This window comes from Caloenas nicobarica, chromosome 1, assembly GCF_036013445.1.
Source record: "Caloenas nicobarica isolate bCalNic1 chromosome 1, bCalNic1.hap1, whole genome shotgun sequence".
NCBI classification, from domain to species: Eukaryota; Metazoa; Chordata; class Aves; order Columbiformes; family Columbidae; genus Caloenas; species Caloenas nicobarica.
In genome coordinates, this window is record NC_088245.1 from 43883977 (window position 1) to 43903475 (window position 19499).

General features: G+C 37.7%; 1 protein-coding gene across 1 annotated transcript in view; it reads left to right on the plus strand.

The window, feature by feature from the left end:
- Positions 1-636: 636 nt before the first annotated feature.
- Positions 637-19499, plus strand: part of NUP205 (nucleoporin 205) — a 51553-nt gene continuing 32690 nt past the window's right edge. The window contains exons 1-12 of the mRNA XM_065654706.1: positions 637-685; positions 5625-5767; positions 6337-6508; positions 7456-7600; positions 8492-8651; positions 10546-10774; positions 10942-11106; positions 11885-12060; positions 15137-15253; positions 16813-16950; positions 18038-18188; positions 18977-19182. Of these exons, the coding sequence (XP_065510778.1) occupies positions 658-685; positions 5625-5767; positions 6337-6508; positions 7456-7600; positions 8492-8651; positions 10546-10774; positions 10942-11106; positions 11885-12060; positions 15137-15253; positions 16813-16950; positions 18038-18188; positions 18977-19182 (1830 nt within the window). The 5' untranslated portion in view covers positions 637-657. The remainder of the gene's footprint in view (positions 686-5624; positions 5768-6336; positions 6509-7455; positions 7601-8491; positions 8652-10545; positions 10775-10941; positions 11107-11884; positions 12061-15136; positions 15254-16812; positions 16951-18037; positions 18189-18976; positions 19183-19499) is intronic.

Here is a 19499-nt window from a genome sequence, read left to right on the forward strand (position 1 = left end):
TTTTTTTTATTTTTTTATTTTTTTTTTTTATTTCCCACACACACACACACTGAAAAAAGAATGAAAACGTTCTAATAATTTACCGCTTGGTGCAGCGCCTGACTTCAGGCATTTTGCTTTATTTAATGAATACGGCTTATAGGGCAGAGCTTGAAAGGAGGGACTCCCTTCGGCGCGAAGTGGAAAGCGAACGGGGAAAGGCAAACGGAACGACACAGAAGTGATTTTGTGTTCCTGACAACAGGCGGGAGCGCAGCACCCCGGCGCTCCCCCTCTTCCGCAGCCACCTCGAAAAGGTTTGAACACGAAGCCGCCTCGGGGGACGCGCTGTCGGTCTGCCCCCTCCCGCAGGACGCGTGACCCGCTCCCAGCCCCGCCGAGGCTCCGCGCCCCCCGCGACTACAACTCCCGTCAGCCCGCGGCGCAGGGGCCGCCTCACCGGCCTGCGCGGAAAACGGCCCGTTGGTAACTTTCCGCAGCTGGGCTGCCCCGAAGCCGGCGCAGAGAGGCGCCGTGTGACCCGCTCCCCGTCCTCCGCGGCGGGAGGAGCCGGCGGGACGCTGCCCCGCTCCTCGGGAGGCGCCGCCGGGGCAGCCCGGGCAGTCGGCGGGCCTTCCTCGGCCGGCGGCGCCGCGATCGCGCCTCCCTCTCTGCAAGATGGCGGCGCCGTTGGCGGTAAATTCGGGTAAGAGGAGCCTGAGCGCGCGGCCGCGGTTCTTCCTTGTCCTCCGCGGCGGCGCCGCTCGCCGCCTTCCCCGCTGCCCGCCAGCCGGTCGGGGGCACCGGCCCAGCGTCCCTCCTCAAAGCCCGGGGAGCCGGGGGCGGTGGCCGAGGGAAGGCCGGGCGTGAGGAGGCGGCGCGGCCCGAGCGGGCGGCGGGGCAGCGCGTTGCGGGGGCCGCGGTGGCGCTGGCAGGCGGCGGGGAGAGCGGGTCCGTGTGAGCCGCCTCCCGTGCGGCGGTACCCGGGGCGCTCGGGCCGCGCAAAGGCGGGTGACGGAGCTCGGCGGTCGGAGCTGCCGCCCTGCCCGGCTGGTGCTGGCCAGCGGGGCGTGAAGCCGGTGACATGAGGTGGCAAAGGCCACCGCGACTCGAGGGGACTGTGGAAACTCGGTGCGTGTGTGATTAAGCATCACTTCTGTATTGCGCTCATCTCTTAATGCCGCCTGTAATAAAATGGAAATAAAAAAGCACCTAAACTTGCTCTGTTACACAAGAAGCCTGGAAACGTTGAGCTGGTTTCTCTTGCATTGAGTGGATTAGGAGCAGCAGGATCATCCGTGGTCCTTTCAGAGCCTGTCGCAAAGAGCTGGTTTTAGGTTACTGAGGCAGTGCTTACCCAGTATAACTGGGGAATAAGTCTAATACAAAAAGAAAAGACTGGCTAATTGGAAAATCACTTAGGAGGTCATCTCATCCAACACTGCATTCTTGCACTTAATACTGGGCCAATTCAGTCAGGTGGCTCGGGGCCTTATCCAAAGTATAATAGTTTTGAATATGTGTAAGGATGAAGATCATCCCAGAGGCGGTTCTGTTCCAATATGTGACCACCATCAGAATAATTATTTTTTTTTTTTGCTGATGGCTAATTGAAAGTTTCTGTATTGCATCTTGTGTCAGTTGCAGCTCATCTCCTGGGGTACCTCACCATTTTCTGTGTTCAGTGCCATTCAGTAGTTGAAGATAAGAAAGCTCCCAACCAACTTTAGTGTTATCTTCTTAAGGCTGCAAAAGGTCAATTCTTTCAGCGTCTTCTCATTCATTGTGTTCTCCGGTCCCCTATTTCAGTGTCTTGCTCTGGGGAGCCCAAAATTTTACACAGTATCAGAGTGAATGAGACTCAGAGATGCCTAAAAATCACTTCCCCACACCTGCTGGCTGCATCTCTGTTAATACAGCCTGGTGCTTAGAGGCTGCCTTTGCTGCGAGGGTGTGCTGCCAACTAATGTTCAGCTGCCTGTCTACCAGAACACTGGGTGTTTTTCTGTAAAGCTGCTTTCTAGCTGCTTGGTCCCCAGCCTGTACTGTTCCTGGAGTTATTCTGTCTCAGGTGCAGGATGTTGCATTTGCTGTTGTTGAGCTTCATTAAGTTAATAGAGGGAGAATGGAGACCCTGTGAAAAGCAGTCGTGACTGGAATATAGGCATGGCCAGAAGGTTTGTAACTAAGGTGGTGTATGTCACAGTGACTAGTTAATAAAATTAAATAACTCCACTCCTGCGTCAAGCAAGGAGTAAATTTCACAGAGAAGATATTTTGATGTAACTGAATCAATTGCATCCCTGCTTCCTCACACAAAAGTGGTAATAAAGCAAAGACCCTTCATTTGGGAGAGGAGGAAGGGTGATTATTCCTACCATTCATAGTATCTGAAATTTGACTTTGTTAAAGTGAAAACTGGAATGGTTCCAAGGAGACTACACTTTATTGCATAAATTACATGGCAAGAGGTTCTATGGCCTTATAATTTAAAAAAATAGGGGAAGAAGCAGTTTTATACATGAAAGATGAGATAAAAATTAAAGCAGAAGTGACACGAGAATTAATGAGGATTTTGCCTTAAGTTATAGCATATTGTTGTTTGGGATGGATGTAGCATGGTTAAGTTTATAGTTTGGCAGAAAGTTCAGGCATAAGCATCAACTGCTATTGATGCCAAAAGAAGCAACCCAGCCTGTCCTTCCTTGCTGTCCCTGATGGGAAAGTCAGCCTTTCTAAAACGATAATAATAGTAGAAACAGTGTAAGAGAGAAAAAGTCAACATGGTTGCTGAAGTCCAACCTTTTTTCCATCCCAGTTGCTTATTCCTTTCTCCGCAATACTCCATCTTTGTGCCAGCATAGCTTGTGCTGTCACAGAGCGAACTGCATTGTAGATGCGATCCTGCTGAAAATAAGCTCTTTTTTTGGATCGGTTTTCAGTCAGAAAAGTTAGATCCTTAATTTGTTTTAATGCCTTACAGTACATGTAGTTGGGCTGGTGCAAAGCAATTGTGTTGTAGGAACAAGAGCAAACAAATGGGCCAGACCATTTAGAGTGGAGTTAAATCTTTGAACTCTGAAGTTATGTGGAGAGCCAGTTACAGTCTGGAGTATGAAATTTTGTCCAACAGTAGCTATCTTTAATGATTTGTCTAGGTAGGGGTAATGTGGTATGATTAAAACACTTACGTTTTAAAAGGACAGAGGATTTGTCCTTTTTACAGGCTGTCCTCTCAAGTACAGATACTGGCATTGCTTGTAAATGACAGCATGTGAGACCGTAGTTCTTGTTAGTGCTGAGTTTGGAGTGAGAGAGTTTGTTTTGATTTTATTATTGTTTTATGTGGTTTCTTCCTTTGCATCAGGACAAAACTGACAAAGTTTTGCTTAGTTTGTAGCTGCTTCCAAGACACCTCAGGGACTGGTAAAGCTGACTGAAACCAGGGATCTCGCTCTCTGAGACCTGCCCTTGTCTCTGTGCTCACTGGCTACACTTCAACTTGGCTTATGCTGCCTTATTGTTCAGGTCGTCCGTGTAGCATTTTGCATTACTTTGAGGTGGCATCTTGATTGTATGAATCTTCACATCATGGTAGTTACCATTTGCTTGCTGTCTTGATGTAAGCAGCCTGATTAAGATGAGATGTGGATGTGTTTGATGCCCCTGGTCAGGGTTACTTTGAGGGATGGAGCCAGCTAGAACAAGTTACAAGAAGATAAAATGTTGCTTCTGTACTTGATTTTTACCACAATATTAACTTGTATGTTAAAAAGGGAGGAGGGGAAGTTAAGCCAGTCATGAGTGAAATGCTATTATTTTTGTATTTAGGCTAACCTGCAAGGCATAGTTCCATTTTATCATTTCTCCAGAAACAAAGCCAGTTTCAGAGTTTTCTGCCACTTGTTCTTTCTCTCTGTGCTTCAGGTGTTGCTCTTTCAGATTTTATTTTAATGGCTGCCAGGACCACTTTGTAACCTGTGTTAATGAAATAATCTGATTTTTAAAAACAAGCCTGAAGAACTCTAAACAAGATGGAAGAACTCTGTAAAGTGTTGCTGCTTTTTTTTTTTTCCTTTAATTTGGATCATTTGACTACCATGACTTATAGTGCAGTCCATCAGAGTTGCAGAGATATTATTAATGAAGAAGGTGTGTGTATGATTGGTAACAAGTGGCTCTGAATAAAGAAGGGCAGTGACCTCTTAAAGTATCTTTTCCACTAGCAAAATTGTAGCATGCAAAAACCATCGCTAGTTTATAATGACTTCAGGGGAGGGGCCATATCAGTAGATGCTCAAAAACACATAACTACCTACAATCAGGTGGTGTCGTTATGCTGTACCTTGTAGACAAACTGAATACAGTTGGTAATAAATTTATCTGGTATGTTTAGCAGTGATTTATGGTATGTAGGACCGGAAAGTTTCAGAAATACAAATAATATCTAACAAGGGAAATGTTTGGATACTTCTGTTTAATGCGGGTCTTAAAATGTTGAGGGTTTTTTTTAACAGGATATTAATACTAGATTGGTCAGAATAATTTTCCATCTCTAAGGTTTTCAGTTTAGACAATGATTCTGGCAGAAGTCTGAAGACTAGCTTGGCACACTGTTTTCATGAGACTTGATGCAAATAAGGAAACTTCTGGTGCAGGCTTAAGGCTACAGGCTTTGGATTCTGCATGATACAACTTGTAGTGTGGAAGAGAGAATTTCAGCTGTAGTATTGAATTCAGATTAGAATTTTTTCCAGCGTTGAGAAGGAGGAGAGAATTGTATTTCCAGAGTAGAGTCAGACTTATCTTAACTAATAATACATTTATGTTTGCTAGACCAGAAATAATCTGATCCCTTCTAAATGTAGTGAGGTAATTGTTTGTATTGATCTGTCCGTTTCTAGTAAAGGAAATTGATTCCTCTATGAAGCTCTTATGCAGAATCTTAGCGGCAAATGTGTATTAGAGATCAGAAGTACTTGTTTGTTTGTTTTAAAATGAAAATGAGATGAGTAAATGTGAAAGTAAGTATCTTTAGACTTATTTTGGTTTCTTGTGTAATATTGCCTTTAATCTTGTGGCTTTGGTTTCTAGTATATTTTGTTCTGCACAGTCTGATGCAATGATGCACCAGATCATTATGGCACTGCTGTTCATTTTCAGTCCCTCATATATTATGTATTTCTTTGTTTTGGAGTTTTCTGTAAAAAATGGAAAACAGGAAGCCTGCCTTGCCAAGTTCCATTCAGATTCATTGTCTGCTGTCCAGTTCTTAGTTATTCTTTAGTTTTACTGAAGTGGAGGAAATTTCTTGGGCATATAAGGATGCAAAATTACACTCAGAGATTGTATCAAATATCTTTATAGGATCACTTTCAGCCCCAGAACTTAATTGTGTACATCATCTTTTCTGCTTCTCTAGCTCTCTAAATGCAATTAGGTTTTATATCAGACCATCGTTGTTGTTTTTTTGTGCCTTAAGAAGGGAAAATATGCTTTGCTTGATGCGCAGTCTATAGTGTCAAGCTTAGACTAACAGTAAATTTTAAAAGTCTACTTATTGAAAATATTATACAAATACTTTGCTTTCCTTGTTTCTTTCTTCTTTTCAAATACATTTTCTTTTGTTTTATTTCTTCTTTCAGCTGCCAGCTTATGGGGTCCATATAAGGACATATGGCAGACTGTGATGAATGCCATTTGGAAAAGGCAACCTGAAGCTATTCATCGCCTCGACCAGGTTTTAAAGAAACACAAATCTGACTTCATTTCCCTCTTCAGAAACCCGGTACTGGACTAATACCCTCTTGTGGAATGAGCGGGAGAGTTGATGATTTACTCTATCTTGCATTGTAGCACCTAGAAATATGTCTTCTTTCAGTGGTGTTACTTCTGAAATAGTAAACGGCTTGTCAAACTGAGAGGTCACAAAATTTAAGTCAGCTGTAGAGTTTTGTCAGTATATTTTAGCATCTGAGTTTAATAGAAAAAAGAATGATTTAGAAAATAGTGCTTTGGAGTAGTGCAGCACATGTCTTTCGTTGAGCTGATACCAATTCCTGCTGAAAATTGTATCAAAATTTACTTTCAGTGTCCATTATTCTGAGTAAACCCCACGTCAACACCAATTGTATAGGATTATTTTTGGTACATTCCCACAAAGAGACCATTGCTGTGCAAGTGTAAAACATTTTTAAGATGCCTTTCCTATCTGTGTTTAAAAATACTGCCTTTGTTTTTATGATGACAACCTAACCTGTCAGAACTGTATTTGTGAGGAAGGATTAATGTGTAAAGCTTTATTCAGTATTTGATCTTACCATTTTGAATAACTTCCAATGCTTGTTTCTCTTGCAGTCAAAGAATGTTCAGCAGCATGAGAAAATCCAGAAAGCAAGTACAGAAGGGGTTGCTATCCAGGGTCAGCAGGGAACGAGGCTTTTGCCAGAGCAACTCATCAGAGAAGCCTTTATCCTCAGTGACCTCTTTGATATTGGAGAGCTGGCAGCTGTTGAGCTCCTTCTAGCTGGTGAGAAGGGAAAATATTTAAGAACTGGAAAAATACAACTTAAATAGGCCTTCTTATTTAAGTGTATGCTTAACATGAATGCATGGTTCAGTCAAGGCCTTAGCTTCCTTACCTAGAATATTTTTAAAAAGAAATCTGCTATCACTGTAATGTAATTTGATAACAGTGTTCTGAACCTTAATGTTCATATTTTTGCAGCTGTTGCAAAAGTGGGAATAATTTGAGGTTTCTTTTATGATGTACTTTCTCTATCACTGAATTTAAAAATAGTTTAAACATGATTGAGAGTTTTTTCCATAAAGCAGCGTAATAGATATTGGTTCTTCAAATTATGAATTATACATTGATATGTGACTGTATTTGGATCATAGTCTAATAACTGATTAGTAAAAGAGGTATTCTGGGAAGTGACACATGCTTTGCATGTAGAAAATTGATTTCCATGTTACTGAAGTATAATTGCTAGTTATCATTACTAGCCACTCTTCATTATTAGCGTTTAAATTCATTTAAGAAGTAGTTTGCTAATTTGTGACCTTTAGAAAGCCATCTCAAAGCCAACCTTGATTTCTGTTTTGAACTTGAATTTTCAGTATAAATTCAGACAGACAATTTCATTTTCAATAAAGAAATTTTAGCTTGAATTAATTATTAAGATGGGTAGATATCAGTTTCAAATACGATTTGGACTAGGATACTTATGGAATTGAATTTATATTTATTTTAAAGGTGTGGATATTTTAGTAGCTTAATATTTTAATAATAGCACCCAAAATTTCTGTGGCTTTTTTTGGAAGTGCCTGAAACAAATCAAAGTGATAGTGAATAACAGTGGTTGTTCTGAATGCTACATTTGTATCTCATTTAGAAATACAAAGAGATAAAGCTGTTATCAAAGTGTGTATGTTCAACATTTGGTGACTATTCTGTGGATTTTCATTCAACAGGAGAACACCAGCAACCTCACTTTCCTGGCCTTACAAGAGGTCTAGTGGCTGTTCTGTTGTACTGGGATGGAAAAAGATGCATTGCCAATTCACTACGAACCCTCATCCAGTCTCGCCAAGGCAAGACGTGGACACTGGAACTCAGGTCTGTAGTAGGGTGATGAGCTGATCAAAGCTCTTTGCTTTGAGTGCTTTTATGACTGATTAGACTCAGGAATATTCTCAAATCTGTTTGTTTTTCGTAACCTAATGCAGCTGCTTTCATGTTTGCTTTTAAGCATAAGATTCTTTTTTCTTACACATATTTTTATTAGATCATAAAGATATGCATTTTACTTTCAGTTGTTTCGTGCTACTTCACCTTTTGACAGTGTTTTGCCTCAGACACCCTAGTCAATGTTGCTCTAACTAATGAGTCTGAATTTCTGCATTTTCTGTGCTCTCACTTCCTGTGTCCTGCAAAACAGAACTGTGCTCCTGCATTTAATTAAAATGGATGCACTATCTACTGGTGAACATAATATGCTAACATTTTTTGACTTTAAAAAGAAAACAGTACACACTGTTTCCTTCCAGTGCACAGTGATTGCTTGACTAGAGAAAGATGAAAATATGTGTTCTATCTGAAACATAAGATAAATGATTACTTTAGAACTAGCTCCACCACTTCAGTGTGCTGTATGTAACTGAACAATTGCATGTACTGGTGAGAAAGAGGATGTGAGCTTGTGAATTATGTGCATCTTGTGCATAGTACTTTTTGATAGAAATCTTAACTAGCCGATCCATGTCGTATTCTCATATTTCATGCTCTTCAACCTACAGTTACCTAAAGACTTTGCATGCATTCAGTATAATGTTTTGAGAGGGCACTGCTTACTGATTAGTAATGCAGGGCTAGTTGCTTTATGTATATAATGTAGTTGTACATTTTCTGTCAGCAAATATTAATATATTTGAGGTTTATTATTTTAGACTTCCTCTGTGACTGGGTATAGTATGATTAATTGTTACCTTTATATTTTTTCTATTATAGTCAAGAGTTAATGTCCATGACAACACGCTTCACAGATGAGCTGATGGAGCAGGGTTTGACTCAGAAGATCCTCACTCTTGTGTCTCACATTGATTTAAACAATGAATTTGATAAACTCCAGCGAGAGCGAGGCTTGGGCAGTGAGAAACATCGCAAAGAGGTAAAGAAGGGACTGGGTGTGAATATTTTACTTGAGTTACTGCTCAGATTAGAGTACAGTTAGACTGCCAAGAGATATGGAGTGATTTTTCTTTATTACTTTCTAGTTACTGTTCTTTACCTTTGCAAGCTCTGTTACTGTCTCAGGCATCATAGTGACTACCCCACAGCTTGTGCTATATCAGTGTGGGATCCAAATTACTTCCTGCATTTCTGTTTTCCTGTTGCTCCCTGATGCTTTTTAGTGAAGAAGTGTAGTCAGAGACAGTAAGAAAGTAAGCCTAATATTTGCACTATGTGTAAATTTATTATTTTCCCAATTTTATTCTAAAGACTGTATATTAAATCGTCTGCTCTCAGCACTACTGTTATCAGCATCATTGGAATAAAAATAGCCAACTAAAATTCACAAATTATTAAACCAGATTGAAACCAAGTCTAGTCAGGCAAATAATGCTTTTTTTTAACAATCCAATTATGTTAATATGAACAGAAGCATTTCTAATATTGAAGAGTGAGAATTGCTTGAAAATGAGTTCTCATTTTTGTAATCCTTGAACTTAATCGAGACTGTGACTAACTGCAGAGTATGTTTCTAGTACCAAGATTTTAAACATTATTGTTTTAATTTCTGAAATTCTTTCTAATGAATGATCTGTCTAAAAATTATTCTATGTTATAATCAGCCAATTTGCTTTCCATCAAATAAAGAGCTAGGTTTTACATTTTTGCTATTAATCTAGAAACTATGCAAAGAATATACTTCTGATTTACCTTAAATCACCTTAATTTACTTCAGTTTTACCTTAAAATTCATTTCATGCTTAATGTTGGAGGTTTTTTTCTTCCTTTTAGGTGAACTACCATATTTCCCTCTGTATTAATTAGAATTATTATTCTGCTGGAGCCTGTCCACAAGTCTCTTGCTGTGTTAAATGTTGAAAAGTTTTTCTCTTTATCACCATGCATGTTATTTTACTGGAGATGGAATGTCTATAGCTCTTTATTTTTTTATTTAACGACACAATGGATCAAGGTCAAGAACATTATTAGAAGCTCTTAATTTAGCTAAATAAAATTTTACATATAACATCATGAAAGACCATTAGTGGGTTTTTATTTCTTAAGGTTTTGTGTAGGGTTTTTTACGTGGGGTGTGTGTGGTTTTGTTTGTTGTGTGTGTTGTGTGTGGTTTTTTTTCCCTCCAACTTCTACTGTTTTTGTAAGACTGAAAGCAGTTAAAACTCAGATTGGGTGGAGGAATGAAGTTAACAAATGAAATAAATGTCCTCGTTTGAAACCAGCAATTTCTGGTGTAACTGTTAGAAAAAGGACAACCTTTTTGTTTTCAAGAGCCGGTGTACTTTATTGTATCACAGCATGCACTATTTTGCCAAGTAAAATGAAAAAATATTTTTAGTATGAAAATGCTTCATAACCATTACATAGGGCATGATATTTATTCCATATGTAATAGATGGTAAAAAATTTTGTTTATGTTTATATTCTAGAGTTGATAGAAATATTTTGTCTGGGGAAAGAAAGTTCTGATTTTAATGTTTCATATTTCTCAATGCCTTAAAGGTTAGGTGTTTGTATAGTCAATTGAGGGCATCTCTTCTGGGGCAGGGGGAAGACTATGACCTTATCTGGATATATTATAACTACCAGTTATACTCATACCTCACATGAAATGCCTGGGATTATGAACACATTTAACAAGCAGAAATGTGCCTTTTGCTGTTTAGCAATTAAAAAAACCCAACATTTTCTGTAGCTGCTGTCTTTAGAGTAATTTTTAAGTTAATTCAGTCATACTGATTGACTGAGAACAAGTTGAACATATTGCCAGAATATTTATATTCACTGTTTTTTGTTCGGCTTTTCTTTTAAAGGTTTCGGACCTCATTAAAGAGTGTCGACAGTCCTTGGCTGAGAGTCTGTTTGTCTGGACCTGCCAGTCACCACTGAGTAAGGATGACACTCTAATCCTCATAAGTTACTTGGAGAAAGTAACAGTGGAAGCTGATGGCTCGTTGGATGGCGTGAACTTGTCTCTTCTCATGGCTCTGCTTTACTGCTTTGATGTCAGCTTTCTGGAACAAGGCACAGAGGATCGTGACGGTAATGCTGGCGGGTTTCCCAAAGAGGTTATGTTGTGTAGATGGATAAATTGTTATTTAACCAATTTTGTTACTGATCAGTAACAAACTGGTAAGATTTTGCATGTTTGTTTTCACATTAATTTACTGGGTTGTTGGTGTTAACGTTTGTTTTTGTTGTTCTTCAAGATTTGATGTACCGGCTCCCTCTCCTAGCAGAAAGACAGTATATAGCAACAATACACACTCGTCTTCAGGAGTCTCAGCCTTGGAAATTACCAGGCCTGCAGGCTACTGTTAGATTAGCCTGGGCGATGACATTACGAGGAATATCCCAGTTATCCGATGTGACAGGTAAATTACCTTAAAGTGCAGATGCTGCACATTAGTATTCAGAGCTTGCAAGTGGTGTAAGTCAAAGTATCTGTTACCTTTTTGAAGTGTTAGTATTTACCTTTATGATAAAATGACTGTTGACACTCCTTTAAAGCTTTCTCAGCATGCGAGTTTGGTTGTCAAGAATTGAATTGCTCTGAAATGTACACGGATTTAGAAGTAGTTATTAGACAGTAATATTGAATAGTGTCTTCATCGAAGTGAAAGAGATTTTAATGTACTGAAAAATGTGACAGATTGCATTTTAGCAACTTTAGTATTATTTGCACACTTACATTAAGAATAGATTTATGCTTATGACTTTTTACCTCCGTAAATGTTATACCCCAGTATCTTGAGAGGACAAATACATTTTTAGGTTTTCTTTTCATGCTGCACTTCATAATCTTTCCGGGCTCCCTACTGGATCAGAATTAGGTCTACTCCAGAATATCTATTAAAGAATGTGTAAACATTAATTATAATGTTTAATTAAGATTGGTTTGTGGTTCTTAGTTCACAGCCTTAGATTTGCTTGGGTAAATGGATTATGCACTTTAACACTTATTAAAGAATAAAGTTGAGATAATCACCTGACATTAACTTTCCCAGTCTAGCATTTGACTGTATGGTAGAAAAAACATAGTTGATAGAAGCATGTTGATTTGCATGTCAGCCAGGTATTCTGAAATATGTTTCATTTGGTAACAAATAACAGTAACTTATTTTTTCGCATCTTGTGATTTTTGTTGCCCAGCTCTTGCAGAATTCACTGAGGCAGATGAGGCAATGGCAGAGCTTGCGGTTGCTGATAATGTGTTCCTGTTCTTGACTGAATCTGTTGTGGGCTCTGAAAATTTCTACCAGGAGGAATTTTACATTCGCAAAATCCATAACCTCGTCACAGACTTCCTTGCACTTATGCCAATGAAAGTAAGTTGTTTGTGTGAACAGCAGTTCTTGAGAAATGTGGACATCTCTTCTATATTTCTGACATTAGTCCAGGTAGCATAGAGATGCAGATGTGACCATCAGCTTGAGGTGCTACATTTCAGAAGACTTGTTCACTTTATGGAACCCGTATGGTTTGGGGTTTGTTTTCCACACTGAAGTAGAATGTGATATTTAAAACACTTGAGTGTGGTGAGATTTGCAAAGCAAGGTTTTGTGGTGGTAGTGGTTTGGGTTCGTTTAGTTTTACCTGATTAAAATTTAAATTTAAATGAATGCTGGAACCGATGGTGATGTATGTGGGTATTTGTTTGTTTTTTTCTTTTTTATTTCAATACAGGCACTGTAACCTACACTAAGTTGCTGGTTTTGTCTCTCATTTTTAATTTATTCTTTTACTAATGATTTTTTCCATATTTAAGGAGAGGGATTCTGCTTTTTCTTTCAGAAGTATCAATTGTTGTGAAAATGTTTTCACTAGAACAGCACAAATGCTGCAGAACAGTTTTAAAAAAAAGTTTGAAACAATTAACAACAGTTTCATTTGTGCAAGACCTTGTATCTAGAGATGGAAAATTAAAATGATATGAAAATATTTTAATTGATGGAGGCTTTATTTTGTGACCTTCATTGTATTGACCTTTAGTTGGAGTTGCCAAATAATTACTTTTTTCAATGTGCAAAAAGAAGGATATAAAACATTTTGTTCATTTTAACCTCACAGAATGAGGACAATATTGGCAGGAAAACCAATATTTGAGCCTTAAGAATCTTCGAGGGCATATATGAACATGTTGTAGACAGCTTTTAGGTTTAATCCCAATTTATTTATAATCTGTTGATATTGCGTGTTGTTTTCTCAGGCTGTCTTTTTGAGCCACCGAATATGCATAGGACAAGTATAATGTCATTTCAGACAAGTTAATGTTGATAACTTTACAGCTATATTTTTGTTGCGATGGCTGCCTCCATACAACATTTACCACGTTGTAACAGGCTTTGGACATCCTTTGAAGGCTGCAGGCAACAGTGTTTTCTGTAATACAGACACAATAGCCCTGAGGAATCTTTTGAATATATGAGGAATATGTGAGGTATATTTTGTGCAAGTTCCTTAAACAATCAAGTGCAAACAGGTTTGGAACTGGTAACTTTTTAATGGGCCGGTTCTTCATTGGGTGGTGTTGCTTTTCAAAAGATGAAATGTCTCCCTGTAATGATACCAGTTTTTATGGAAGGCATACAAGGTAGATTTTTGAATGAAGGTGGAAGAGCTGGAGAATGGCCCAATCTGAGGTTGCTGCCTTATTAGATTTCAAACAGATCTGAGACTGTGTCCGGTATCCACAGAACTGCCTGAAAATCCCAAAGCTGTTGGTTTGTTGGTACCTCTCTCTTCATTGTGTTGTGGAACTGAAGCTTTATCTCTGGGAAGTGTATTCTCTTCCATTTCAGGTTTTTTGCTTTGGTTCAGATCTGCAGTTGGTTGTAGCTAATGCCTGGAGATGAAGAGAGAGATTTTTCATTACAAGTAGAATTTTGTAATACAGGATATAAGTAAAAATCCGACTCTTGACTTGTATTCCATTTTGATAGGGGCAAGTACTAGTTGTTTTACAGGAATGACTTTGTTAGCAGGCGACTGGGATATACCCCTACAAGGGAATTGTTTGTCTTAACTGCTGTTAGTTAGTAGTTGGCTTATGAACTCAGCTATTTCTACTGAGTGTCAAATTTTAGGTAAAGAGAAGTGTCTGGTTTGCAGGATCTTTATTTTTTTATATATATATATATATATACACACACACACACACACACACACACACTTCGTTCAGTTTTATTTAAATCTGTAGGTCAGCATTTTATTTAACTCTTCTGTATAGTTTTAATGTTTATGCTTCTTGCCAGTGATGATTTGACTAAATCTTTTGGCTGACTGCATTATATTGTGAACTCGATAATTAGCTTTAGTAATTCAGGTAATTAATTATTTCATTTATAAACATTCGATTTTGCCCATATATTGATTTTGTTAGTATACTAATTTGGCTAGTTTGCTCTGACCCTTTCCACAGTTATTTCCAGTGTTTAACTATTTTTTCTTGATGAGACACGATTATTTTGCTGCTCATTCAATTTTGCAAATTAAGATATATTATAGACCATTAACTGGTCTCTGTTGACCATCACTGTGTTTTAATTTTTGGTGTGTTGAATTTGTTGCTTGTTCCTGTTCCTTATTCCTCAATGTCTGCTTAATGTTTGACAAGACTTAACTTTTTATCTCATGGCTATTTGATTTCTATAAGCCTCTGGTGGAGTGTTTTGTCAAAGGCTTTTTGACATTAAATGTCAACTGTGTTTTTGTTTAGTAATTATTTTTTTTCAACACAAATAATTTCAGGATACTGATTAATGGACTTTTTTTAGTTGCTGCAGTTGTTCTTCCTCTCCATTCTTTTTTTTTTTCTGTGTGTGTGTGCGTGTGTTTTTCCTGTTGCAATTATTGACATGTAGTAATGCTTTTAGTTGTGACAGACTGGGTCCAAAGTAATTACATTAATCCAAAACTTTTCAAAACAAAGTAGCTGTAAGGAGAAGTAGCCTTTAAATGGCTAAGAAAGGTACAATCCACAGATCTATATACAGAAAACATTTTACAGTGTTTTATATTTGTTTTCACTCATTGTGGACAATGGTCTAACTTTCTTTGTTTGAAGCTAACCTATTTAGGTTTCAAAGTAAAAAGAGGAAAAGAATCCACCTTTTGGGGCCAAGCCAGAGGATCTGGTGAAGTCGGTTGGGAGAAAACTCCCCATAGTATAAGTTCAGGGCTTTTGCTATGAACTGAGGACCTTGGCAGCAAGAAAGTGATTGAATTTATCTTTGAATGTAAGCTGTTGGGGGAAGTAGACTAAAAAAAATTGAATACTCTATGTGCAAGTTAATTTCATTTGTTAGTTTTTAATAGGCTGTTTAGACAACTCTGTTATTTTTGTTCTGTTTCATCTTAGCTAAATAGAGACTAGTATTTTTCTCCACTTCATAAATTGCATAGGTGAAACAACTGAGAAACCGTGCCGATGAAGATGCTCGCATGATCCACATGAGTATTCAGATGGGTAATGATCCGCCTATTTCCCTTCGGAGAGATCTGGAGCATTTAATGCTTTTAGTAAGCCCTATTTTCTTTTAATTTACTGTGTCAAAAAGTGTGACTTTAATTCTTCATCAGAAAATCCGTATCTGAATGATAACATACAGTGCTGGATCTCTCCCTTTTTGAATTAGAGAGATTTTTTTCTTAAGTATAGACACTTTCTATAACTTCCTGAAAAGGAATGAATTTACTGCCTTGGCTTCTGATGTTAATGAAGTGTCATTTAATTCTTGCTTAGTAAGTAAATACTGCATTATATTTTGGAGAATTTTTGAGATGAAGCTATTTTACAAAACATTTAAATACCTGAAATTTAAATTATAATAAGACTATTTTAACATATCTATTATCTTAAGCCATCTTATTTTAACATAACTTAGAAACAGGAATTTTAAGACTTCAGGCTACCACTGCAGTTGAGATCTGGCTAAATGCATGGAAATTCTTTGGAATAGAACACCTTTGTGTATCTAGACCTTAAAGTTTGTGCAGTGTTTTATATTTCTGTAAGCTTTCAAATTTCTCCCTATTTACTGTGGGTAAACTATAATTAAGTTTTAGGGGTTTGCCACCACTATTGACAATTATTCTGATAAAGGATTGAAGTGTTTAAATAGTTTTCATGTGTTGACATGTTTGTAATGAGAATTTTGGAAGACCGTTTTGTATTTGCTGTAGAATAGGCTAGGCAAGGTGACTCCATTAAAGCTGCTGCAATTACAAATTCCCTGATTTCAGTAGAATTTTGACCACAAGCATACATTTAAAAGAAAGATCTTTCTGTTTCTGTCATATTTTTCAATAAAAGAAAGATAAGGGAAAGAAAATAAAATTGGAAAAAAAAAAAGTTTATTTAAATATTACTTATTAAGGTTACCTAACTACATTTTCAAAACAACATCACATCAGAAGAGGGATTTGCACATTGAACTGAAGCATTTTGTATTTTCTGTTCAGGAATAAATTAAAAACTTGGCTATTTCCCCTTATTTAGCATGAAAATGTAGGAGTGTGCAATTTTCAATATAGTAGTCTTTAATGTAGGGATTACTTGTCTTTTGCAAAGGTGGTCCTTTAGGTTGTAGAACATAAACAGGAAAATTCATAGTGAAATGCTTTCTTAAGTATCTCTGAGATATACAGTAAACTTAAATGAAGAACTAGAAATGAGAATTGAGAAACTTGTATTTTCAGATAACAGGTACGATTTCTGATCCTGGTACTGGATAACTTGGTTTTGAGTTAATATATAAAGGTACGCAAGTAGTTATTTAAGGAGAAATGCCACTGTGTTCTTAGCAGTGATTTAATCTATGATAATCAGATGAAAGGTATTATTTGAAATTACGAAAGTTTCACTTATGTGTGCATTTTGAATTTCTCTGATTGTTCTTTGTTCTGATATTGCTATTTAGAAGCCATCATTTTCAGAGAGTTTTAGGGAATGGAGCACCAGCCATGGGATGCCTTGTCTCAGATGTGTTTAGCTTATCTAGAAGCAGTGCTTATTGTGGAAGTAATTGTCTTTTCTTTATATAGTTGATATTTTTCTAATGCCTTCCTTTCTCTGATAGATTGCTGAATTGTATAGGAAAGACCCCTTTAATCTGGAACTTGCCCTTGAATACTGGTGTCCATCAGAGCCTTTGCAGACATCTACCATCATGGGGTCCTACCTTGGAGTAGCTCATCAGCGACCACCTCAGCGCCAGGTTATCTAGATTTTCTTGAGTAGTTACTAGTAACTTTTATAGCAAGTAATAAAAAACAGGCAAGAAAGTTTTTTTTATCCTTATTATAGCTAGCCTCTAAGAAGACATTATCTTTTATTAGTGGCTTATCTGCATGTGTTCTGCTCTGCATGACATGGTTGCCATTGCTTGCTCTAAAATGAGCTACTACCAGCCATTCATGGTTGTTGAAAAGAGAGTCCTAACAGACCTCTCTGAAAATTTTGTTTAGGTCTGATTTTGTTGCAGTTGCTAAATGAATTCTGATAACAGTGCTCTTCTGTTTTCTGTCTGATGACCTCTACGCACCTTTTTGGTGTAACTGAAAAGTTAAATTCCTTAACTATAAAGACTTTATTTACTGTAGTTGATAGTATTTTGGGGGGTAAAAATCCATAAGAGTGTTGTAATTATTTAAAACCTGAAGGCTGTAGCCCATGAGAGACAGATCTTAAAATTAGAATGAAGCAGCAATCTAAACAGATGAAGCAGATGTTCTGAAACTCTTTGGATATCTGGGAGGCTGTCAGTGCTTCTTGAAAGACTGTGCAGTGTGAGACAAAACCCCGTACAAGACATATCAGACACAACCCAAGACCCACGCAGAATACAGGCAACTTAAGTGAGGGCCTGGTGCAATCTGTAAACACCTGAATGTTACCCTGGGAGGAACCACTGTGTGTGTGATTACTGTGCAGGGATATAACAAGCATAGTGAATTCTTTCCCAATGTCACTTAGCTTGCACTGTGAGATGTGTTTATAATACTGCTGTGCAGCAGTTGTGAGCTAAGTTTTATCACTAGAAATACAGAATTGGCAAATGAGTATACTTTTCAATAGCTTGAATTATTTTGTTGTGTTTATTTCCTCTTTGAAACATGATTTTCACCTGAATAGGCCAGTCTATAAAAGATTTTTTTTTTTTTTTGAGTTGTGATACTACCCTCCTCTGCCCCCACTTCCTCAGACCTGATTACATTAGAATCTGTTTTCTGACTTTGGCTGCTTATTGTTTTCCTAAAATAATCAGAATTTTTTTTTTAAACACTGATCTTTATTTGTTCTAGGTGGTCTTGTCAAAGTTTGTTAGGCAAATGGGAGATCTACTTCCTTCCACAATTTACATCCCGTACTTGAAAATGCTGCGGGGACTGGCTAGTGGGCCTCAGTGTGCTCATTACTGCTTTAGTTTGCTAAAAGTCAATGGCAGTAGTCATGGTAAGAAAAGTAACACTTCAGCTCTTTCTCACCTCTTTTTCTTTATAAAAGTACAAAGGCTCATTTGAGATGACTTGTGGCTTCATACTTTTAACATTTCAGTATTAGCACAAAGATGAAATTGGAAGGCTTTACTTGGAAGTGTAATCCGGAAATGAAAAAGACTGATTAAGTAATTAAATGTCTGAGCACCCTAGCAAGTAAATCACATAATTAAGTAATGCATTTTTTTAAAAAGCTGTGTCTTAACACCATAAGAGATGCAGAATATCAATATTGCTTATTGTAAAATCTAAAATGACTAATGTCTTAAAGTTAACTTATGTATTTTGCAAAAATAGTTCTCTTTCCTGAGCTGACTTTTTTCAGAAGCACTTTGTTCCATTAGAATTTTTTGATGCATGTAATATGACAGCACTTTCTCAAAGTAAAAGATGCTAGTCAGTCCTGTGTTTTGCGTTAATTTTGCATTGATCAAATTGGAAAAAAAACCCAACCTACTTTGAAGATATAAATAACACTGCAAACATTATGATTCATAAAATGGAAAGCTTATTTGTACTGGCTTTTCATATTAACACCTTTCTGTCTCTATTAAAAACCAAAACCAAACAACCTAACAACAAAAAAACCCAAACCAGAACCACTAATTTGGGAAACATTGCTGTACTTTGAACTTTATTTTTTCCTCTAGATGAGAAAGTTTTCTTTTTAAATTTTACTACCCTGTTTGTCACCCTGTGAAATAGTAGAAGGACAATCTTGTCACATGCTTGTCATTTTTCCAGCGGAAAACATCCAAGGAGCAGGTGGCAGCCCTGTCTCCTGGGAGCATTTCTTCCACTCTTTGATGCTTTATCATGAGCACTTAAGGAAAGACTTGCCAAGTGCTGACAGTGTCCAATACCGTCACCTGCCTCTCCGAGGAATCACACAGAAAGAACAGGATGGTTTAATTGCCTTTTTACAGCTGACCACTGTTATAGTAAATTGGGTGAGTAACCTTTTATTTGGTTTTCTTTGTTCATACTTTTTTTTTTTCCTTACAAAATATCATTGTTCAGCTGTGAAGTTCACTTGACAGAAGAGGTGTGTAGGGCAAATTTTCCTAGTAGTTGTTGTCATTTGATTAGTGAGCTTCAAAAGTATGGAAAGTGTCAGGAATAACTGTTATCACCAAACACTTAGTCTGGGTGAAGCAGGAGGAGATGACACTTTGTCCTGTGTTTCTGGTGTTACTGATTTTCTTGCTTTCTTGACGCTTTGCTGTCATGGAGATGTCTTTCAGAAGAAAGGGCTACAGAGTACGAA